Below are 24,963 nucleotides of genomic sequence, written 5' to 3'. Positions count from 1 at the left end.
AAGACATGACTTTGACCCACATTTGGCTACTTAAACTAAACAGAAACTCCTATGCCTTAAGGTAAAGGTTATGTTTATTGTAAGCACAGAGGGGCCTCAGTAAAATGTCAAGCATGTTGAGAAAGTCTTGTGTCAATTACATACATTACATAACAGAATACTGTATAGAGACAATAACTCTGACAGTATACGCTTCTCTAAAGTTTACTGAAGACAAGAATCACATACTCCCACCCAATGTGAAACAAAGCACAGATACCAAAAACAGCAGCCAAATGATGCCTCTTACACAAATGAACTAGCAATTGCAAGGACTTTAGAGTAATCCCCCTCCACTTTGCGTAGATGTGTGGGTATAGGGACCCTAATCCTTGTTCCTGTAGGGTTCCCATTCTCCTCAATCAGAACAACATTGTTCGAATCAAAGCGCGGATTCATGCGTTGTCCAGGCATTTTGTGTCCAACGATTAGCGCTTTCTTCTTTTGTCCTTTGATGGCCAGCAGCACTTTGTCACCCACTTTTCCTACGCCAGTCTTGGTGTAGACATGGATCACTCTTGGCGGACGGTGATAAGGTGTATTTCCAAGAGAGCTGTTGTCCACCACGCGCACTCTTGTCATCTTTTGAATGGCTGCTGCAACAGCAGATACACTGACGAGACACAAACCAATCAGTCAGCAGTCACGCAAACAAAGACTCACAAGTTAATCCTTTAGATCAACACTAAATTTGTGGTGATCATGTCATATGGAGACAAATACACTGCTCCACATACAGTGAGTTAAACGTGTTATAAGGTTGAATCAGGAAACTACATTGTATTATGTGGATAAAGAGAGACACACCCTTTACTGTTATAACTAGCTGATAAATGAAATAATTTGGCCTCAGTCTACATCTTTAATATCTAACCCCCACCTATTTTTGATAGCCTTCCCACACCTCTGCCCTCAAACCAGGAAAGAAGGAACTCAAACTATGACAGCATCCACTGTGACTTCACTGGTATTAGTCATGTTGACTGAAAACATCAACCACCTTGCAGTGAGAATATGGATGTATTCAGGAGAACATCAATCCACGAATAAACGAGCACTGCCATCTAATTTCTGCTCATACATGATTTTGCACAGTGAAGGTCAAACAAATAAACATATTTTTTAACTGGAGGGGACTTGACTGGGATATGCTAAAGCATGTCACTGCTCTATTAGTGACTGTGTCAGTAACTGCTTTAATAAATAATCTTAGTTGGTTTTGCAAATGAAATTGGCCCAAATACACAACCCACACCGCTGTCGAGTCTTAAAAGTCTAAAATTTGACAGAGAAGTTTCTTACCTAAAAGTCCGCTGGTGAAAAATGGACGACGACTCTACAAGGAGCCCAGTAAGTGATCTTGAAAGCAGGGGGAGAGCCATAATTACAGCGAACACTGGGTCAGCTGGGAAGAGAAGTTAAATATGGTTAGCAACTAACAAGCTAAAAGGTTTGCTAACAATATCGCTAGCATTAGCTTACAATCACATGGTGACCAGACAAGTCCTAATAACAAAGCAGAATTACTTTGGCTTGTAGTCTGTGTCCCGAAAATACACAAATACAAGAATAATTACATTAAGTTAAACGTATCAAGGTGTGAGTCTAAAACATCTACCTTTTTGATGTTACCCTTTTATCACGCTCCATGCCAATGTCAAAAGTATGGCGTCAGCAACACGCGACCAACCAGATTTAGTCGAGCTAGCAAACACAAAATATATTACCATATGATAAAATGTGCTCTTCGCTGCAAATAAGAAAGGTGCGCTTTGGTTTGATAAATGTTCATAAATGTGAACGGTTTGCCCTCGTAACAGTTAGAGTGCCTGGAAAAAAAACGCAAAAACGGCTGCCGGTCCCAGTTAGCTTGGTTGCTAATTTCTATTACGTCATATTAACGCGCCAGGGTAAAATAGAAATACAAGTGTATAGAAACTACACAATAAAGCCCCTACGATGATGGGGTGCAAAGATGTTTTTTTAAAACCCCATTTATTCAGTCATCATAGCATGATACAAAAGAATGAAAGAATACAATTGATAACAAGAAGAACAAGGAGTGCATATATACCTAGAAATTAAAGAGAGGTTAATTAAATAATAATAATAAATTACCATAGTCTTGTTGGCTTTCTGATTTGTCATTAAAAAAAATAGATTTATACTTTTAATTTCTATTATTCTATATTAAATGTTTGTTGGAAGGAAAATCGTGTTGCCAACATATAAGAGCCTGCCTGAGGAAATTAGATAATTTAAAAGGGAGTTTATTTACATCAAAATCTCATTTAAAACGAAAAACTATACTAGCAATTAAACAAAGGTTTGGAATCAAGTACCATATCCTGTCTTCATTCTTAATGCAATGTGTCATCCAGTTCAACTTGAAAATTATATTAGAGGAATGAAAATCAAGCACATTCAGGCCAAATAAAATACATACCTGCAGGTCTGAATAGTGAGGATTATGTTCCATATTAAATTGAAGAAGGTAAAGTCTATTTGTCAGTAAATTATTTTGTGACAACTAATACTTTGTCTGGATACACTAAACATGACAATGCCTCAGATTTGGATCTAAGTGTCCGACCTCTAAACATGTGTGTGCTCTCTGTATGACATAGTTCTATTTACGTCACAGTCTAAACCTCTCGTCGGACTGGTTGGGTTAGCGAGAGTTGCTCAACTGGCTGACAGACACAACTGTGGAAACTGAGGCTTGTCTATCATTAACAACAGCAAGACCGTTTGACCGACTTGCTCCGTTTGTTTAGCATTAGTGTTGCGGTCAGGGAAGGTGAACGAAATCTAAATTGAAGCGGAAATTTGTCGACAGGCGTTATATAGCCTCCACCTGTTATCTGCTACATCGAGGAGCTAAGTTAGCTAACGTCAACGTTACGGTTGACTGCTAGCTCACATTAGCTAATTGTTTTACTTTCTGCCCCTGCTGCGTATCATAGCCGGGTAAGTTGTTTTTCTTATTCAGTAACTGCGTTTGCTTGTTTGTTTCTCTTGACAAACATGGCTGGTTGTTGTCTGGAGTTGCGGCAGCTAACCGTTAGCTACTTTGCCGGTAAACTTGATAATTGCTGTCAGAACAATGACGGTGTAAACACATCCCGTTACCATTAGCGGCAGGCTAACTGATCAAATGCTAACGAGCTCAAACATTAAGGTTGGTAGTTTTGTGCGCGTTGTAACCTAACTCATCAAGGCAAGTTAATGGTACTGATTCTAGTATTGTTTTTTCCTAAGAGATAACTGTGGCATTCATTATTATTTCATCGGTTGCGACACACGAGCCACAAGCCCCAGATTAAGTTTGCTGGTCATCATCGGGCACTCGGGTGTTTGGTTTGTTGTTGACTCATTGCCCATATTCTACTAGTCATGATCAGTAGTGGGATGTGGCAATATCTATCAAACCTTGAAAACTGTGTGGACCGCCACAGTGCTTGGCTGTGTGCTGTGGGAGATTGCTTGTGCATGGACGCAAGGAAACTAGAAGAGATATCAGACAATGCAGCTGTAGTTTAAATGTCTGTCTACTACAGGACAGGGTTTTGACACACCTATAGATATCCAGCTCAAGATCAGTAATTCCTAACATATCTTCGTTATCTAACGCTTGTAATTGAGCAATGCCGAGAGAGACTCTCTTACACGGTGTTACACTGACATGGGCTTCATCATGGACTGATGACCACACACAGCTTGGCTGTGACAGTTAATGCCCTAAGTGTTTCCTTGTGCACAGCCTATAAAGGGATAAACATGAGCTGGCTGATAGCAGTCTTAATATTTTGTCCATGGGCCTGAGTGACATTAATGATTTATGTGATGGAAGACTTTCCAAAAACAAGTATCAAGTGTCAGTGTATTATTACTGCCTCATTGATTTCTTACAAGATAAAAAACATAGCACCTCACTAGCTTGACTCCTCTCCAAATGCTGAGGGTATTTCAGCTTTTCCTGTGCATAACATTTTTACATTTTGCCATGCAGAAAGCAAGAACTGACCAATTAAGGCTGTCTTAAATTTTAGTTGCATCAATCAGTCATTTGTGGTACTTTGTAAATCACCCAAACAAATGATGGGTTGAAGAAATGCAACTCCTTAATGGGATGAAACACGCACCTCCAGTCTTTTTAAGGTGGAATCCACTCAAAGTTGTAAGATTAATTTTACACAGATAATGTAATTCTTTGGATTTAAACTGATTTAATGCTGCTGACTTTTAGATGAGTAGCTAGGTGCACTTGCGTTCTATTTAGCGTAATAGTGTTTTATCACATAGCGTCAACTTATATGTTGGTATGATCTCCTTTCTATCGCTGAATGTACAAAATGTCTGTAAAAATTGCTGACTAACAAATACTGATCATGTTCACAGGGGAAGGGACGCCAACATTTAATTTTGCTTTGAATTTCCTTTTTTTTCCCTACTGTTTGTAGTTACGTATTTGCTGTAACGTGATTATGTAACCGCACTCTGATATCGTCATGATCTGTGATAATCAAAGCTCAGGCACTGAGCAGCTGTCAGTGATTTACAGGCCAATGCCAACAAGACTAATATGCGTAAATCTGCATTATCAGTCTTCAGAATTGTCGGAGAATTCATGTCAAGTATGACATTGTGAAGCAGGTTTGTAAAGCAGTCAGTATAAAGCAGGCTTGTGAATGGTCTCATAAAGGATTCAAAACAGTATTACATACAGTATTAGGCTAATACTTTGACACACTAGTACAGATTGATTACATGAACAAATGTATGTGGAAATGTGTAATTATTGTCTACATGGGCCAGGTGTTTTTGGCACCTTCCTTCTTACCTGTTCTTTGTTTCTTGTTTTCACATTGCTGATAAGTTTATCACAAGGGCTGGGTATCGGTGCATGATACCTTTAGTTATGAACCGACATAGCCGAGTACCAAGTAATAGTGAAACTTCTCAGGTCTATTGTTACCTGCACGTGATCCTTTTCTGCACCCAGATCTGGAAAATAATTACTATTTGTATGGTTTTGGTAGCAGCAAATCACTCAAGTGCTGTTCGATTTAATGCGATGTGTGATTGGTTCACTATAGCAGCGGGTGCGACCATACAGTCAGTGGTGTGGTGAAGTCTTGGCAGTTCAGCATGCTGAGATGCCACCAAAGCATTCAAGTATGGCTATGGCCTGTGGCATCTGATAGCATTTTACACAACTGAATGCTTCCATTCACATAAAGTAGAAAAAAGGTATCAAATTAAATACTGTATTGTACCGCTCTCACTTCAAGGGTACTGGTATTGGTACTGGTATCATAATTTTTTTTAACCCAGCCCTATTTATCACTAACCCTTTAAAAGGCTTGATCAGGACACTTGTTTATCTAGAGTGACGCATCAAGGTTAAGTATGTGGTGTGTGTTGGGGAAAGAATGTGCAATCTCTCAGTCAAAGGCTTTATGTGGTGATTGTTTTTAACCAACACCTGTAAGTATATCTGTGGCATTTTTGTTTTTGTTGGACATATAAGTGAACGTCTTAGTTGTTAGTGGAACTTTTTAAAGGTTGTTCGTGTCTCTCCTCCACAATTTGTTTCTACTTTAACGAAATATTTAACCACATTATCATAAATAACATGTTACACTGAAGTTTTCTGGGCATTATCAGGGTTATAGAGTTGTGTGGAAGAATTGAACAAAACTGATTTACCTTACTTTTAGCACCTAATGTCTGTCTCTCCTTTGTTGAATTTGGTTTTATTTAGTTGGGAAAGCAAGGTAGAGCATCTCAAGTTGGTGTTGCTTGACAACTGCTAACCTAAATTATAGCTCACAGTTTTTAAACCATTAAACAAAGTCTGCTCAAGTATTTAATCTATGAAGTTTACAGAAATGATGACTCACATACTGTAGATTTGAATGCACAAGGTCATGAATATGTGTGCTGTTGCTAATTATAGATGGAAAGCATTAGTGTTGTGCACTTTCAGATGCCAATATCTCTGCGCATTAAGGTGGAAGTGAACAGTTAAAAGGTTTGCATATATTCTGTTTATAATGAACATGCAGCTGCCTGCATGGACTTGAATGAGGCACTGTATTGTATGACATGTTCATTTTAATCGTCTCGGCAGACATTTGCATTTTATATTGTTTGTTTAACTAGAAAAAAATATCTCAGACAATTAGACAAACCACACTGTTTTTCTTGTTTAAGCTGCAGAGCAAACAGCACTCCAGATTGAGTTTCAAATGGTCAAGCATGGGATGTTCTCCCCCACTGCCTTCATCGCCTTTATGTTTATTTGTATTTTGAGAATGTGTGCTAGACTGATGGTACCCTAGCAACTAGCATCAGGTGGAAAGAAAGTGGCACAGTATTTCTGTGCCCCTGTGTCATGCACACAGCGGTGTTAGAAATTGCTCTCAGTGTTTAAAATGCTTCTTTTACATGTCGGTTGTTACACGAAAGTGAAAAAACCATTTGATTTATTAAAGGTATGGAATTAAAACAGATAGCACATGGAGTTTGCAAAATACACAAACACACCCCTTGTTTCATTGGGGCTTAGTCCTATCACTGACAGCTATCTGACTGTTGTTAAATGCTGCCCCAACGTCATGTTTAGGTTGTAGCTATAGGATTTGAACACTGTTTACCATTCAAATCCCAGCAGAGCTGAGAATAGATTTAACTTTGGAAAACATCAATATTGTGTTAAATGTGACGGATAATGTTTGACGTGAGTACCATGGTTTATTATGTCATTCGCGATTTCAGCTGAGATGTTCTGCCTCAATTGTACTTAATTGCTGTCAGGAGTCATGGTTCAAATACATGTATCACATTTTTAATTGCCCTCTAAACAGACAACAGGAGTCCCTTTTTTTGGATCACACATGGCACACAAGTAAACAAGAACTAGGTAAGGTAAACAGGATAACAGATTAAAGCTGCCCAGGCTAAATCACAAGTTGTTAACAAATTATCAGGACCGGACAATATTATGTAGTCTTGTAATAGGCCTAAATATCACAATAAAAAACGTATAGTGCTGAACCGTTCAGTCAAAGACCTGTTAACTCAGCTCTGCTTGGCCAATTAAATATAAGCCTGAAAGAGATAGAGTGCTATTGTGCTGTATTGTCAGATGTTCATGTTGTTGCGTTCAACCCCTGTAAGTTAATGGCAAGTGACATGATGAGAAGAAATATCATTCAGTTGCTCTCAGTAACCAAACTGTACTTCTCTCATATATAGTGCAGGCTGTGTACTGTGTAGTACAGACAGTTCAGTACATAGCAGGGTGTAAGATGCAGGCAGGAGCAGCGTACATGGGAGCCCAGCCCATAACCTAGTGGCTGACAAAGTGCAAAGGAACCTTGCACTGAGTATGGGCTGGAAGTCCTGAGGTCAGAATGGAAAACACCTCCTAAGTTGGTTGAGAATGACTAAGCGAAGATCACGTGGGACTTCCAGATCCAGACAGACAAACTGGCGATGGCTAACCAACCGGACATCGTGTTGATCGACAAACAACAGAAGAAGGCAGTGCTGATAGATGTAGTAATCCCAAGCGACAGGAACATCCGGAAGAAGGAACAAAAGAAGCTTGAAAAATACCAAGGGCTGAAAGAGGAGCTAGAAAAGATGTGGGGAATAGAGGCAACAGTGGTGCCAGTGGTAATCAGAGCACTAAGGGCTGTGACCCACAAACTGGGAGAGTTGCTCCAGCAGATTCAAGGTATAGCCTAACAACTGAGGTCTTTGCCCAGAGGAGTGCAGTCCTAGGAACAGCTAAGATACTGAGCAGAACCCTCAAACTCCCAGGCCTCTGGCAGAGGACCACCCCCCAGGGAGAGATGGGGATTTATATATATGTATAGCCTTTTATGTTTAATTTTCCAATAACATAAACAGCTGACTCAGCTCTTGGATACCAGCTGTTCTCACTATTTTGGTTTTGAACTAAAGTACACCAGAAAAAAAGAAAGTAAATGCAGCTTTTTCACTTCCCTTAATTCCAGTATTTAATAGCATAACAAGTTAACACTGAGCTTGTGTAATGCAGAGTGCCTCATGATGGAATACAATTTATCTAACCACATGCTTTGTGCAAATATTATATTCTTTGATTCCTTCTAGATACTGTATACATGTTAAACATCAGCTTCATCACTCAAGAAGATACACGTTAATTCCCAATGACACTGATATTGCAGCCGTGAGGTGGGCTTACTGTACCATAACATCTACGACCTTGGTGTTACAATGAGTTGTTTTTGAAATGTGCTTAAGTCCTTTTCAAGATGTTGGTGTTGAATGTTAAACAGTCTGGACTGTGGCAATGGGTCCAGGATGTGCAGCAGTGTTGTTGAAGGCACAGGGGGGTATGTTGTGTCCTCCCTGGGTTGAGACCGGTCCATTTGAACCCTGCGGTCTCTATCGGCTTATTGTTCAGCTCTGGCTGCATCCCTCTCCAGTGATGTCACAGCATTCCAGGGAGCGGATAAATGAGTTAGTGTTAGGGCAGATGAGCAGCATCGTGAATACTGCTGGTAATAGTGGGTCGAAGGGCACAAGTATAGTAGTGCAACTGTACAAACACGCTGGCCAGGACTCACCAGAACACCTACATGGTTTCTCCAAACACTTCATTCAGTCAGTCTGTGTGAAATATGAAACCTTTTATGTGTAATAGCCTGTAGTTTGAAATAGATCTTTTTTTTAGGATAGACAAAGTGCTTTAAGTTATTTGTGTCAACATCTAAAACCAATACATTTTTATATTACTTCTGCTCTACTTACTGTAAGTCAGTAGGAACTTTCTTATATTTTGCAACTTCAGGGCCGCTGTAAATGATGTTGGGAATGCTCAAAGCTTGTTGTTGTTACAAATATTGAAAGGATGGCTATTTTTCTATCTAAGCAATATGTTTTTCCTTCTCGTTATATTTGCCAGTGAGTCTTGAATAAGCTTGTAGATGTAGTTTTACACACTTAATTTGTGTTGTGTACCAGGGCAGATGAAAGGACTATCTGGATACTAAACCGCTACAATCACTGGGGCTCTTGCTTTACTGTTGGGATCAGGATGTTATTATTAAGATACATGTCTCATAGGACTGAGTACGCCTCATACACTATTAATGCTTTGTAAATGTTTTCCCTCGTTATCCTTCAGGTAGCTTGTTAGGTTAGATGCTTGTTGTTTCTAACTGAAATGCATTAGAGACCAAAACAGAAAGGTAGCCAACGTGAGGCTTTTTCCAACAGGCCACATCTCTTGAGCCTGGCTTGTTAGGTGTAGATACCAGGCCTCTAACCTATTAAGAGTTAGGTGATACAGTGTAATGTGAAAGGGTTTCAGCAGCTGTCGGCAGCTTTCAACTCATTGCCCTCTGCTCCGACTCAAACAGACTCTGTGGTTGAGTCACTGTCCTCATCAAACCCCAATATATGACTGTACGCAGCAGTGACTCAAACAAGCTCAGGCAAGCTGAGAGTATGCTACCTGCCTAAGGCAAAACAAAGGTTGAAGTGCACCAGTGACTGCTGTAAGCTGAACATCTTACAAGCTAAAGACTTAACTGTTTTTTCAGGTGTTGGAGGACAGCATTGGAACTGAAAGGGGAGTGAATATTTCACTTAAGTTTCTCAGTGACCTAGAAATATCTCCAGTGTGCCAGTGTTGGTCTCCGTCTGTTGGATGGGGACAGTGAACTGCTGCTTGGCATTGAACATGTGCTCTGTCTCTGAACACTCAGGTTTTCAGAATATGCATTTTTACTCACTACAGTTGTTTTCCTGGAATTAAGAACAAGTGTCATTTGCACATGGAGTGGCCGCAAACAAGGAACAGAAAGTGTATAACAATTTGAAATGTGTTTCTCAGTTGTCATGCATGTGGTCAACAGCAACAGCATGTGACTAATGACAAGACAGAAATTTCAGCCTTGGGACAGTAAATTGAAATTCCATTGTAGCTATTACCACAAAGTCTCATGTGATGAATGCTTTACAGTTATGTCCATTTTCCTGCCGAAGCACTGGGGGAAGGTGCTCTTCAGAATTTGTCCGTGATAGACACATACAGTGTAATCAATTATGCCAGAATGCAAGATGCTGATAATTACCATACCAAGTGTTCTAAGACTTTCATCTGTTCTTTACAGGTTGTCAACATGTTGCAGTGAGTTATCAACCAAGTGTTGATATTGTTAATAATGGAGATGTTGGGGGCGTCGGAATGCTCCAGTCCAGGGAGCTGCCCGCCAGCAGAGACAACAGCGAGTAATTCCACCAAGGATTTCTGTTACTCTGCCCGAATTCGCAGTACAGTGCTCCAGGGCTTGCCTTTCGGTGGGGTGCCTACTGTCCTTGCCCTTGACTTTATGTGCTTCCTGGTGAGTCTTTCTGTCAGTGTTTTCATCTCAGCTGAATTGAGGTAAAATACTTCAGGAATGTGTTTTGAATGATTAACTCCTTCAAGCAGTTATGTAATGTTTGTATTCTCTGTACTATAAATAAAGGGACAAGATGTGTTGACAGCCACTGTTTATCATGTACTTCTAGGGGCTGCTGGTCGTGTTCTCCTTCTTGAGAAAAGTAGCATGGGACTATGGGCGCCTCGCTCTGGTGACTGACGCTGACAGGTAATTAGAATACATTGGTCCAGACTAGAGGGTCCAGTACTTAGACTTTCTGACTTGTAGGGGTCATGGAACGCAATAACATTATGCCAAAATGCACTGATACATCAACCATAGTTGAAAGTTCATATGTTAACATGTTTATTTATTCATGTAATAAGTGTTGAATACTCAGCAGTGGTATTGTCTCATGCCATTGTCCAAAGTTAGCTGTATATTAGAGGATGCTAATGTAGATAACCATCCCAAAAAATGTGTTAGCTAAAATAATTTATCGTAGATTTTTTTCCAGAAATGTCACTCCCTTTTGTACATGGTAGTTTGTAAACTGTTAAGAAACACAACTAATTCATCTTGCAAGATCATTTTGGCAAACATATTGTTTAATATTTTGATAATTGATCATCATGTGATGTCAGGTTATTTACACACTGTTGCAGGAGATATAAGCATGTCACATTTGACAGGGTTTAGACAGGACTCTTAAGCAGCAAGTCAGGAACTTGTGCTTAATGCCTCTGCTTTATACAGAGCTATTGAATCTTGAATATGATTTGCCTCTAGTCAGAAAGTGTATGGTGGCCAACAGGGACAAAATGTGACAAAAGCTTTGTTGGTATTTAAATTTTAGTGTTACAGTAGGTACTAGCCATTGTGGCTGGTGACCCTTATTTATATATCTGTCAGAGACACATTTGTTTTTTTTTGTTTTTTTTAAGATATTTTTTAGGGCATTTTTTGCCTTTAATTGATAGGATAGTTAAGTGTGAAAGGGGGGAGAGAGAGAGAGAGAGGGAGAGACATGCAGCAAAGGGCCACAGGCTGGAGTCGAACCCGGGCCGCTGCGGCAACAGCCTTGTACATGGGGCGCCTGCTCTACCACTGAGCCACTGACGCCCCGTCAGAGATACATTTTATCAGTATTTGGTGGCTGTTTTGTCTGGATACTGGCTGACACTGAAAAATTCTTGTTCTGAGGGTGTAGTTAGTTTTCTGACGGAAGCAGACATCACAAGGATGATACTCCAGACAGGAAGTCAGTGTCAGCAGTTTCCCTTTTGAGGGCAATAATGCACACTGACATTGCCATGTTTTGTCATGTGTTACATGGTTTCTTCACTTTGAGATAGACAGGCCCGACTGCGGTTGGAATAAGCCTGAAATGTTGGAAGAAGAAACTAATGATTAGTAACTATTATTAATTTAAATACCCTTTTAGATCCATTTCTCAGAACACTTTAAAGCCACTGTCTGCATCTAAGCCCCATGGACTGTAGCTATTATATGATGATATGCTGCCAGATACGCTTGAGACTGATGTCTGTGCGCTGATCGAATAACGAGAATTGTAGTGGAAGCAGCCTAAGAGGCGCCTGTCAGCAAGGACTGATTCCTAACCCCGAGTTAAAACAAGAGGCCCGATCAAGTTCAGGAGAGAGGGAGCTCAGAAATTGCTGCTCAGAAATTGCTCCACCTCAGACCTCTTTGACTGTGAACCGTGGAAAGTACATGACACAGTGCTCCATCACCTACATCCCCCTGCTGTGTTTGTGTGATGTTGCAGCTTCACTATTTTTGCAGCTGCATGTGAGCAAAGAATGGGGTGGCAGCATGGTGGGAGGATGGGAGGGGGGTGGCAGCGTGAGACACTTTTGTAATAGACAGGAAATGTAGTTTGTTGTCTCATGACACTGTGCTGGATTGAGATCAGTGTCTGTATTTTAGATTCTTGTTACATCTGAAAAGTAAATGTAACCTTTTACCAGGAAACTTGATTAATTGTCAAAAATGGGGTATAAATTTTGGTGTGTCTTTTGCTCCAGCTACATAAGCCATGACTCAAGACTAAAATGAATGATTGAGTTATTATGTCACAGGCCATAAATGCATTTATATGGCTGTGTAATGTACACCAGAGTGAATAGAAACCTTCATTGGTATGCCTGTGGTGTGATATGCTACCCCAGTTGTTCTCTAAACCAGCACCCTTACTGGCCAACAGGGCCATTTCCTCCTAACTAAGCTGAATGGCTTTGTTTTGCTTCTGTTTTCACCAGACGAATGGATCAACGATACAGTCGCCTGGATGATCGGGAATAGTATGTTATCTCTCGATACAGTAGACTCACCACCTTTCATTTCTCTACTTTCCCCTCTCTATAGTTAACCTAACTCATAACTCTTGTCCACTCTGCCCAGGCTGCTGTGGGTTTCAGCCTGTTTTTCTCTCTTGGAAGGTTTTTGCTTCTCTCCCCTCCTCCTCCAGGCATTCCCAGTGCCAGGCTCTTAATTATTCTCCCTTTCCTTGTCACTCTTGTACCTCTGCTGTTGGGTGTGCCTGTCCTCTCTCACTGTCCTAATCAGATCTGTGTGTTCTAATCTGTGTATTGACCTCTTTATGAAGCTCGGACTTCTTTTGTGTGAGCGCAACGCATGAGCCACACAGACAGGATGCTAATAGGGAGAGGTAATGCTTCCCTGATCTGTTGTTGTTCTTAATAGACAGGCCCTGACATGGTGCAGCTACAGTATGTCCTGTCTACTAGAGCAGAGAGGAGCCATTCTGACTTCTCACAGGAATGTGCGAGAGGAGGACTGATGGTGGTTTACAGCCGCAGGCTCTCTCCTCATTCCATTAGAGATCTCTTAGAGTCCTGGGCAACATCATCCTTTCATGTAGTATTGAACACTGAACTGATGTTGGAATCCCAGCAGAGCCTGGGTCCTCCTCATATTTTCTGATTATGTATAAATTGGCACGACCTCCCTGGGGAGTGCTATCAAATGTGTACACAGCATATGATAAAGTCCTGATGAGCTGTTATGCCCAGGCTCTGCTGGAGAAACTCCATAAATCTGCCTCTTTGTGATAGCTGGGTTTCCGATGTTTCCTCTGTGAATGGTCTTTTCTGTAGAGCTCCTCTTTATAACTTTTTTATCACAACCTTTCCTCTGACAGTGATGGTGACTCAACCTGTGTAAAGTAGACTCCTAATAGAGCATGAAATGTGGCTGTAGAGATTGTTCCTGTGGTTGACTGTGGTTGACTGTGGTTAACCAGCCCAAATCCTGTGTCCAGCCCACACAGGCTAAGCAGGGGGGAATCTCTTCAGTACATTTCAGGGCGTGTGTTTGCCTGTGTTGTGTGGTGACAACTTTTCCAAACTGATGGTAATCCCACTGTCCTTAGAAACAAAGAACTAACGTCCTGTTATGGTGCGTGGTGATGTTAGGTCGTTATGTCACATCATACAAAAACTATGTGTTGTGTTTCCTGTGTACAGTGTGGCCTCTGCCTTGACATCAGATACACCAGAACGCTATGAGCGCCTCACTTCAGTTTCCAGCTCTGTGGATATTGATCAGAGAGACACAGTAAGTATGCCTTTGTTCTTACATGATATTTTATAGTCCGTTCATCTAGGATATACTGTATGTTGCATGTGATAACAGGCACACGTTATTTTTTAGGGCTTCTGCTCCTGGCTAACTGCCATCTTCCGAATCAAGTGAGTCATACATAACATATTGGAAATAAGAAACATTGGCGAAACGCTGACTAAGCTGGCATGACACTTGTCTCTGTTTCTGATTGCTCTCGAGTAGTTACTTTGTTGATGTGTTCTCTCCGTAGGGATGAAGAGATAAGGGAGAAGTGTGGTGAGGATGCAGTACATTACTTGTCCTTTCAGCGGCACATCATTGGCCTGTTAGTAGTGGTAGGCGTGCTGTCTGTTGGCATCATCTTGCCCGTTAACTTCTCGGGAAACCTACTTGGTGAGTGGATTAGAGATTGATTTTCTGTATATTTTTCCTGTTCTCCTTTTATGTGGGGCTTTTTCTTTACTCTTACTAAAACTGCCTTCCCATTAACAAATGTAGATAAAGCTTTGCAATGGTCTTTAGCATGCAACCTGTAAACTTTTATAAGTACAGACATGTACAGAAGGATTTAACCTACAGCACCATTATTGTATTATGTAAAACAATAAGAACACACAAAGTTAATATGTTAAATGAATCATACTTGTTTACTTTTCTTATTATTTTTGATATATATATTCATTCTTTCATGGACGCTCAGTGTCAGCAATACTTACTGGCTCCCCTGACCCTCAGTTATTGATGTTTATTAATGTTTGTCTTTGGCTATGAAGCATGTTAGCCAAAGTGAGCTGCATGTGGGCAGGACTCCTGGTGACTGACAAGTGTCTTGTGTCTTTTATTTTTCCTACAGAAAACAATGCGTATAGTTTTGGGCGAACCACTATTGCAAATTTGAATGCAGAGTGAGTAATTCTTCTACTGTCACTTTTTAACTTGTATAAGTCTAATGTTGAGCCTTTACTTTACGATGTGTGACATACTTCTTTTCTTCTGCAGTAATGCACTACTGTGGCTGCACACCATCTTTGCATTTCTCTACTTGTTACTGACGGTGTACAGCATGCGACGACACACCTCCAAGATGCACTACAAAGAGGACGACTTGGTGAGTGGCATGGTTTTATAAAGTGGCCGTTTTATACCCTTGTCCTTGTAAACTCACTGGTCTGACTTTTATTGGTAATTATTTCTCTGTTTTCATTTCCCTGCAGGTGAAACGCACTTTATTTATCAACAGAATCTCCAAATACGCAGAGGAGACTGACATAAAGCAACACTTTGAGTAAGCATTGGTCAGGATCACTGGTATCCTGGCTCCACAGTTAATATCTCACAATGCTTGAATCTGTCTGCTTATGAAAATAGTACACTGCTCTGTCGTCATAGCAGTAAGCAGTGCAGTAACTGTATTAAGCTGTATAAGAGCCATGCCTTTTCCTGTTAAAAGCAGCCGTCTTGTGCTGGCCCATATGACCAGGATCAGACAATGACAGGCCTATATGTGTAATTGTCCATAATAGGAGCCAGATGAGGAGGCTCATGCAAGTCATGTGTCAAGATGGTCAAACACGGAGGCAGGGATGTTTGGCTCAACTCCTGCTCAGCCAAATAGTATTCATCAAAATCTTATCTTTACTCCTGTGCTGGAAAAAGACCCTCACCCTTGAGTACAAAAAAAAAAAAACCAGAAAGAAAGAACTTCCTGTGTAAAACAAAAATGATGAAAGCCAATCAATGTTTGTGGCTGTTACGTTCACATCTTTTTTTGTGAGTGGTCAGTGTTACTGTTATGTAGTAGAGATATATCATCTACTGTAAATACACTTTGCTGTTGTTGTCAAGAGTGTGTAAGTTTGAATTTATCTAGTCTTTGACCCCCCCACCCCCCCTCTTCCTTTATAGGCAGGCGTATGAAAACTGTACTGTATTGGAAGCTCGTATCTGTTACAATGTGGCCAGGCTGATGTCTCTCAACTCTGAAAGGTAACAATGTTTTAACCACAAGTGTGTGTGTGTGTGTGTGTGTGTGTGTGTGTGTGTGTGTGTTTGCCCTTTCATAGCAATTTGGGATGTGCTTGTGAAGTGTCTTATTGGCTTCAGGATGTGAGCTTGTTTCAGTGAAGCAGCCCTTCTTCAGTCTGACACAGCTAATGTTTTCCATGCAGGAAGAAGGCAGAGCGCAACAAGAAGTTCTTCCTCGACCTCCACGCTAAGGAGCATATTACCACCATGATCAATCCAAAACCCTGTGGACACCTTTGCTGTTGCATCATTAAAGGCTGTGAGCAGGTCAGGCTGATATATTGAAGCTTTATCTCAAAACAGCACTCCTGAAACATGTTGGCAAGCTGACACTAGCAGCATTTTTTAGGGGAAGGTAATGAAGGCATCTGTCTGAGTTTACTATCAATTTATAGATTCATGTGGAGAATTGGGGCTAAGCTGGAAAAACATATAAGCAGTGTAACATGCAGGTACCTGCTCCTAGAAAAGCCATCAAGCCGTATAATTTCACATCAGTCGTAAACCCTATCTGAACATCATTTTGTATACTGCAGCCTTTATTTTTGCTTTAGTCATGACACTCCTTGTGCTAACTGCTATGTATATGGGTGTACGTGTATGGGTTGTGTCAGGTTTGCATTACTGACAGGCAGAAAGAGTAACAACTCAACAGCAATAAAACATATATTTAAAATTACACTGAAAATCTTTAAAACCCAAATAAAAGCAGTACGAAGTATCCCATAAAAGTAGACATTAATCTCAAAGTGCTAAATAGTACCAAATATTATGGTGTCTAGTCATAAGTTTAAGTTGATAGACATATAATTACATTCGAAGACAATTATACAGACAGAGCATCAATGCTGCAGTCCAGTCACAGCCGGACGTCGAAATTTCCCAGTTGCAATGTCCAACTTCTGACCTCCAATGTTTCACAGCACCAAATGTAAACAAAAACATGGCTTACTCTGACAAACTAATGTTTACTTGGTGGGTGTACACACTCAGCAGTGCAGCCTGCTTGCACACATACATGAAACAGGAGGAAAAACAACTTGAGGCAACAGACACCATTAAACATTTTATTTTACAGCACTTATATCCTTGGAAACATATATCAATATTCCATTCACTAGCCTAATACAAATGATGTAGTGTACAAATGCATCCTACCTACAGGACCTATCAATTAATATGTGCGCTTCCATTGTACTTTTTCTAGTGGGAGGTTGGAAATGTTCAAGTTCCAAGTTGTTGTTGATGGAACGCAGCCTAAGTCTCAAACGTGTGATGTCATCAAGTATAAAGTCTGGAGCTGCTCCATAGAGAATGATTTTGTCTAACTGCAAGATGTTTGTCTTTTTCACACCCAAATGAGCATTTTTCTATTGTGGTGTTGTCAGTTTTGAAACTTGAAACATACCCATATACTTAGAACATTCCCCTGGGTGCTCTTAGTGTTATCTAAAACATTTCTGTGGAACAGCTCCAGACTTTACACCAAATGACATCACTAATTTGAGTTGTAGCACTCTAGTTTTTGGATTTGGGAGTTGTTCGTATTTACTAATATTTTTGGACTGTCTTAGAATGTAGGAATTACATGTATGAATTTTGAAAAAGAGCACAGTTGCCCTTTAAATGATACTCACTATTTCTGCAGTGTAAAATAATGGCAGTTAGGATTAAACTAAAACTAAAACAAACATCACAGACTGACTTATTTTTCTTGTCTGTTACAGGAAGAGGCAGTGAGCTACTATACCAAATTGGAGGCACAGCTAAAAGATGACTACAGGAAAGAGAGAGAGAAGGTTAACGGGAAGCCCTTAGGAATGGCCTTTGTCACTTTCCAGAATGAGTCTATGACTGCCATGTGAGTATATTATATATGTAATATGTCAATGTGTATCTGTGACCTGTGAGGTTTTAAGTTTACAGATTATTTAGCTCTCGGCACACTGTAATGTCTGTTCTATGTTTGGGTGTATGTTTTTTTTTTTTTCAGAATCTTGAAAGACTTTAATGCTTGCAAGTGTCAGGGCTGTCAGTGTCGGTGGGAGCCCAAGAGCTCTCAATTCAGCCACAAGCTCCACACACACAACTGGACTGTCACCTATGCCCCTGATCCACAAAATGTTTACTGGTAAGAACACATTTAGGTCTCATATTCTCTCCACTATCCAGGCTGAATAGTTTTTTCCCCTCTGCATAACTCCACCAATTAAAAAGGGTGGATACATTGGGCAGAATAAAAGTACTTCATACAAATACCCAAAGGGAGTTCTACAAATACAGACTTGTTGATGTGTAATGTGCTTCATATTATACTGAGGAATAATTAGACTTAAGTCCTCATTGAAGAGACTTTCTTAATCCCGATGGCAAACCGGTTTTTGAGCTGCAGTATCAGTTTACTGGCCAGCTGTGTCCATAACTGCGGGTCACCGCCCAGAGTCAATCTAACCGAAACATAACCTTCATCCCACAGGGAGCATCTGTCAGTGGGAGGATTCATCTGGTGGGTCCGCTGCTTGATCATCAACCTTGTCCTCTTTCTCCTCCTCTTCTTCCTCACCACCCCGGCCATCATCATCTCCACCATGGACAAGTTCAATGTTACCAAACCAGTGGAGTACCTAAATGTGAGTGTTTCATTTATGGCTTGTTTTTTTCTTTATGAAGAGTGCAACTAGATCATGCATCCTTATCGAGTATGTATGCTGTTGCAGAGAAACAGGATTTCACTTCTCAGTTCTTGACACAGCAAGTTCATGTCTGTCTGATCTGTCTTCCAGAATCCAATCATCACCCAGTTCTTCCCCACCCTCCTCCTGTGGTCCTTCTCCGCCTTGCTTCCCACCATTGTTTACTACTCTGCCTTCTTCGAAGCCCACTGGACCCGGTATAGTTTACACTATCTGCAGTCAATACTTCAGCATAATCAGAGTCATGTTGTCTATATTCACATTTGAGGTTTAAGGTTGTTTGATTGTATTCTGTTTATTTTTTCAACAGGTCAGGAGAGAACAGGACCACAATGCATAAATGCTACACGTTCTTGATCTTCATGGTCCTGTTGCTGCCCTCCCTAGGACTCAGCAGGTATAGGATGTTTATGATTATGATTAATGTTATACATTAATTCATTTTTTTCAGCTTGAATAATTGAGCTGATTTAATCTCTTTCTTGTATCATTGCAGTTTGGATGTTTTCTTCCGCTGGCTTTTTGACAAAAAGTTCTTGGCAGATGCTAAAGTGAGATTTGAGTAAGTAGGATCATTTTATGGATGTTTTCAATACAACTCTCCAGCACTTGGAACAAGGCAAAACAGGATGACAATGTAAACGGTCATTTTCTTCTGTACCATCACCAGTTTAAATGTGTCAGTAAATTAATTTGGAATTAAATAGGCTTCTCCAATAAAGCATTTTGAAATTTAAGAGTGATTCTCACATCAGACTTTAGTAAGATTTACTTTTTTCTTTGCTCTTTAGGTGCGTGTTCCTTCCTGACAATGGAGCGTTCTTCGTGAACTATGTCATTGCGTCTGCATTCATTGGAAATGCCATGGACCTGCTGAGGATCCCCGGTCTACTTATGTACATGATCCGCCTCTGTTTGGCTCGCTCTGCAGCGGAGAGGAGGAATGTCAAGAGGGTTGGTGTTTCCCCTGCTTACCACGTTGACATCATTAATGGGTCCATGACCCATAAAGGGGTTTAGTGTAACATTTAATAGCAGGGTATAATTTACCTCTAACACAATCACTGATTTTGAAACTGTCTGATACTCAGATGTCAAAAATACATAAAAATGGGAATCTCTGCTTTGATTTTGGGCTGAAAATATATTCTGGGTTTTTTTGTTTTGTTTTTTTCACCCCTTCACATGATGTACTGCAAATTAGGGTCCTTCTTTAAAGGAATACTTCTCCCACAAAATTACCATTTATATATCAATAAGTCATGCTGTGTTACCTTGAATTCGAAAGAAATCTTTGTCTTGCATGCCTCTAAAGAAAATGGCGACCATGTTTAACAACAGCAAAACTACAGCAAAACATTTTTACAAACTCTCAACCAACTCGTGCAGTAAACTCCAAGTCTCAATAATACAGTCGTATGATCAGTACTTTCCAAACATGCATTTTCGCTAATATTGGATATTGACTTTCAGTTGGTCTTAAATAGTAAGGTTTTAGTGAAAATGCAAGTGAGGTAAAGCAAAAGTAAATATGTGTAAGTGTAAGTTTGTCGCACCACAGAAAAATGTGTTATTAATCACCCAGCCAAATTTGAATGATTAAAAGTCTTTATAGCAGCTAACAAAGAAGCACAAAGCACACACTCGCCGACCTGAAGAACAAGCTGCTGTGCAGCGACAGGCTCTCATTCAGCAGCTCACCAAGTAGCACAAAGCAAACACACTCCCTGCTGAAGAACAAGCCACTGCAAGACATTGATATATCTGCGCTAATGTTAGTAGTAACGTAGTTTTTATATGGTAGGGGAAGTCTTTTCACATGTTTTAAACTAGTATTTTCTAACATGTATAATGTGTTTAGAAAGAAATCACTAATTTTTCTGTACCCAGACTTTGATATTTTGTAACTGTATCTACACAGCACCAAGCCTATGAGTTCCAGTTTGGGGCGGCTTATGCATGGATGATGTGTGTCTTCACTGTGGTTATGACCTACAGCATCACCTGCCCAATCATCGTCCCTTTTGGTGAGTTCTACTGTTTAACATCCCCCGCTTTGATTTGATCAAGATAGCGTGCTTATTATATTACCGCAGGAGAAACGTGTGGAGGGCAGGGACTCAATGGCTTTGTTCTTTATACAGAAGCTTATCACCAGGCCTAATTGGATTAGTTCCACTATTTACTTTGTCTTCCCTCTCTGTGCAGGGCTGATGTACATGCTACTGAAACACCTCGCAGACAGGTACAACATGTACTACGCCTATCTGCCATCCAAACTAGATAAGAAGATCCACTCTGGAGCAGTCAACCAAGTGGTGGCTGCTCCTATTCTTTGTCTCTTTTGGCTTCTGTTCTTCTCTACTGTTCGCTCGGGTAAGACAAGGACTCCACCTACTGGCCAATAATATCCTAACACATGCCCACATTTATAAACAGTGTATCTGCTGCTTTTTTCTGAAACATAATAAAACACAAGTTAAATGTTAAATGTCTCACTTTCTTTCTTCCCTCCCAGGGTTTTCAGCTGCAACGTCCATGTTCACATTCATAGTTTTGATCATCACAATCATTATCTGCCTCTCTCACGTCTGCTTCGGACACTTTAAATATCTCAGTGCTCACAACTACAAGGTAACAGATAGTCACCCTCGTTTGCATGTTATGCATGTTTCCTCAATTCATCAGTACTTCAGACCAGCATTATATTCAGCTGCTTATACTAAATGCATGTTCTCTGTCTTAGATTGACACCCATGTGGACGGGATGGAGAATGGGCGTCCAGTATGCAGCACTGCTGCCAGCAAGGCAGCGGTATGTATTCTGTCATATTTATTCTATAACAATATGAGCCTCAAGATTAAACAGTGGAAAGAGATGTCCACAGAATGAAGCTTATCCTGAAACACAAAATAGGTATCAGACTTTGACTTTGTATTTCATTTTCTCCCCTACAGCAAATGTACATTGCTCAGGTACTTCAAGACCCAAATTCAGAGGAGGCTGGTTCAGGCAGCGGTGAGGATGACGGCCAAGGGTCCTCGCAGGACGAGGATATAATCAATGTCGAAAATGGCCTGAATGAGGACTTCCAGTCCGGTGAGGACAGCCTCATTGATAATGAAGTGCGGCACTGATAGTGCCTGGAACAGAAAAAAAAATCCCTAAGTTTAACTTGAGGAGTGCACTGAATATGTGAATTAAACTAGGAACTGAACCAACAGTTCTCCAAAGCATCTCAACCTCCATCGAGGGACCTTACACTAACATAAGCACACTGTCTACTAAGGATTAAATGGATTGTCGCTCCAGGACTCTCGCATTTCCGTCACTGGGTCTCAACAAAACACATCGTCTGTCTGTGTACCTGCAGAGGGAATCTACTTTAACAATGCAAGGGCAGTGACACCCTTCTGCCCCAAGATAACAGAGGCACACCCCAAAACACTGCACATGGACTCATGAAAGAAAGACACTAAATGCACAAATGAAGAATAGTTTGCCTTGTTTTCTAAGGGGAGCGATGTTCTGTCTGTATTTCCTTAACATTGTTGCACTTGAAAGAGAGGACCTGTGCTATAAGCTCGAGTTTCATTAAGGTACTGTAGTTCAGCATGCCTTCAAGTTCAAAGGGTGGAGGGATTTTCCCACAATCCTTTGCCAGTATCTCTAATTGACTGCACTAAACGCTTCCCCCGAATAAGCAGCTGGTGCAAGAGAACAAGAGAGGAGTTTTCCACCTCACCAGACAGCTCAGTCTGTGCAGATGTGATGGTCTCTAAATGGTTCTTCCAATCCCATGAAAGCCTTTAAAAAAAATAATAATAATAATTGCTACTAACACTCCTGGGCGCTTCGACACTGTACAGCTACAAAACTCTGGATTTGTAAATTAGGCTTTTTTGACATGGTATTTATTTGTAGGCATTGAATTTTTTAATGCTATCAAGCTTGATACATCCCTTAACTGTGGAAGAGGATAATTCATATCTCATCACACTACATTTATCATGATCTTCTTTGGCGATGAGTCTCTGAGCCTTTGTTGGGACTGCCGTTGGACTGCTGCTACTGATGCTTCCTCCAGTAGGGGGAAATCCTTGCACAGCTGCTGCAGGAGGACTGGAGGCCTGGAGCCTGTTGATCCTTTTGTGTTGCTTGTAGGATGGAGAGAAAGGCCTTTTGTGGTTTGTCGCGGTCAGCTTCATATGATACTCCTTGTGACTGGTTCTCTCTATCTTTTTGTTTGTATCTTTTTGTCCATATGTTTACGTCTTTATGTAGAAATTTTCAAATTAGCGTTCAGTGTAGGTGGCTACTGATAGTTTGACAAATAAGCTAATCTGTATGTAATCACTCAGTCTTCTACCTGGTCCTCCTTCATCGTCTAGGTAGCATATTGTTCCAGTGGTCATTGAGCATTGTTACAGTTTCCCATTTTGCAACTACTCAGTGCTGAGTTGTAGATAGTTTAAAACCAGTTGTGCAATTTAGGTGATAACATATCAGATCTTAGGCTAGGCCACTTGAGAAAGTTACAACAGTGGATGAGGTCCACATCCATTTAAAGTCACTCATTTTCAAACCTCAGCTTTATACTGTTAAATACTACTATGCCACCCCACCCCCACCCATTGAATGCAAAATAGAAGATAATTCACGATGTTGCTCCTTGAGTTGTTATGAACCAAGTTTCCCCCCATAGTTTTACAGTCCAGATTTGCAGATCCAGTGACCAGTTTTGTCAGGCCGCAACCAGAGCAATAGTAATGTACTACAACTCAACACTTGCTCCCGAAACATGCCATTTTAAAATTGTTTCCTATTATACGAAGCAGCTTTTTTTTTTTCAGGTATCACAAAGACAAAAATACATACTTGACTACAAGTCACAAATAAGAATGTAAAACACAATGTCCACACAGTTATAACTTTACTCAGGATTTAACAAGCGTCTTGTTTCTGTCCACACCATTCTTCCTTAGTCGAGACAACACTATGAGCTGCCCTGTTAAACATAAAGACGATTGTCGGTAAAGCAAGGCAAAGCAGACAAAGTTCCAATACAGTCTGTCACTATGGACCAATTATTGTTATTTGGAATATCATGATATGAAACATTTATTATTCAGCTGCTCAGAGAGCCGTTGTGGGAAGTGTGCACTAATCTTACTTTCACTTATATGATTGACAGAGAAGGGCACGATAACGACATGGGTGACGACAATGGTGAACCTAGACTGTTTCCATAATTTGTCCATGGATATGTTGGCCCCACATACGGTGATGTTATTATGGTACTAACAAGAGTTGTTTGACACCGTTGAGTCAGGTGCTCTTCTAGTCATGATAAGGTGATTTTATTTTTTTATACCTCTTCATTTTTATACCTCTGAGATGTCTTGAAATCTCTGAATGTGTCCTGTCAAAGTAACATACTGTCCAGCTCTGAGGCAGATACTTAAAAGTCTCGTCTTGTCTAACAACTCCAGTGTTTAAACGCTGAATGTAGGTTTGTTCCACAACTTTTGGTAAGTTGAAAGTAGCTAAAGTAACAGTGTGATCGCTGTATTTACACAGCTTCAAAAAGACGGTTCACTCACTAATCAGAAATGATACGTTTTATACTACAACTGTGTCTGCTCCCATGTCGTAGTGTTTCATTTGAGCGCAGATCTACGTTTGTCAGTCTGATGGTTACAATGATTTCCTGTAGCCTTTTTTTCTAATTCCAAGTCTAGTACCCTCGTGATGAATCCTTTTATTTTAGATTATCTTCATAAGATCTGTACACACAGTGGGACTCAATGAAAATGAATGGATTGTTTTTTTTTTTTGTAAAGAGCCAAGCACTTTCTAATAGAAGTTCTCAGCTTGTTTGCTCAATGTTCTCGGAATGGTTAGTCAAATGTCTCTGCGTTTCAAAACTGTGCACAACTAGAATGTGTCTTTATGTGCTTTGCCTTTTATAGTTTTACATTTTTCTAGCTAGCAAGAGTAACAATAGCCAATCTCAGCATTTGACCGTCTCATTTTCTTATTCTTTCCAAAGGGCCGTCTGTTCAACAGATATATACTGTATATATCTGTACTTCCCCCTCTTTGAACAATAAATCTGTATTTAATCAAGTCTATCAATAATATTGTGTTTTGTAAGTATCTAAAA

The 24,963-nt window shown here is 40.4% G+C and overlaps 2 protein-coding genes across 5 annotated transcripts; one reads left to right on the top strand and one right to left on the bottom strand.

The window, feature by feature from the left end:
• Positions 1–56: 56 nt before the first annotated feature.
• mrpl14 (mitochondrial ribosomal protein L14) lies at positions 57–2,608 on the bottom strand. 3 transcript variants are annotated; one of them, XM_049600495.1, is made up of 3 exons: positions 2,486–2,608; positions 1,342–1,444; positions 57–652 (listed from the first exon to the last, which is right to left on the bottom strand). In XM_049600495.1, the coding sequence occupies exons 2-3, from the start codon at positions 1,419–1,421 to the stop codon at positions 286–288; spliced, it is 447 nt and encodes a 148-aa protein (XP_049456452.1). In that variant the 5' UTR covers positions 1,422–1,444; positions 2,486–2,608; the 3' UTR covers positions 57–285. The 3 variants fall into 3 exon arrangements, with proteins under 3 accessions (XP_049456452.1, XP_049456451.1, XP_049456453.1); XM_049600494.1 differs by lacking the exon at positions 2,486–2,608 and adding an exon at positions 1,658–1,891; XM_049600496.1 differs by lacking the exon at positions 2,486–2,608 and adding an exon at positions 1,567–1,589.
• Positions 2,609–2,696: 88 nt separating this feature from the next.
• Positions 2,697–24,926, top strand: LOC125903328 (CSC1-like protein 2). Of its 2 annotated transcripts, XM_049600192.1 has the most exons (24): positions 2,697–3,009; positions 10,218–10,448; positions 10,618–10,697; positions 12,752–12,793; positions 13,979–14,069; positions 14,166–14,203; positions 14,329–14,471; positions 14,932–14,983; positions 15,078–15,186; positions 15,293–15,363; positions 15,984–16,064; positions 16,247–16,370; positions 17,831–17,964; positions 18,097–18,234; positions 18,580–18,733; positions 18,887–18,993; positions 19,107–19,193; positions 19,293–19,358; positions 19,588–19,750; positions 20,718–20,823; positions 21,005–21,172; positions 21,315–21,430; positions 21,543–21,611; positions 21,755–24,926. In XM_049600192.1, exons 2-24 carry the CDS (start codon positions 10,269–10,271, stop codon positions 21,932–21,934), a joined length of 2,499 nt encoding a protein of 832 aa, XP_049456149.1. In that variant the 5' UTR covers positions 2,697–3,009; positions 10,218–10,268; the 3' UTR covers positions 21,935–24,926. The 2 variants fall into 2 exon arrangements, with proteins under 2 accessions (XP_049456149.1, XP_049456150.1); XM_049600193.1 differs by lacking the exon at positions 12,752–12,793.
• The last annotated feature ends 37 nt before the right edge of the window (positions 24,927–24,963 follow it).

The sequence above is a fragment of the Epinephelus fuscoguttatus genome, linkage group LG16 (assembly GCF_011397635.1).
Source record: "Epinephelus fuscoguttatus linkage group LG16, E.fuscoguttatus.final_Chr_v1".
Lineage (NCBI taxonomy): Eukaryota > Metazoa > Chordata > Actinopteri > Perciformes > Serranidae > Epinephelus > Epinephelus fuscoguttatus.
Note: the sequence above shows the minus strand (reverse complement) of the source record. Positions and strands in the feature narration are given on the sequence as shown.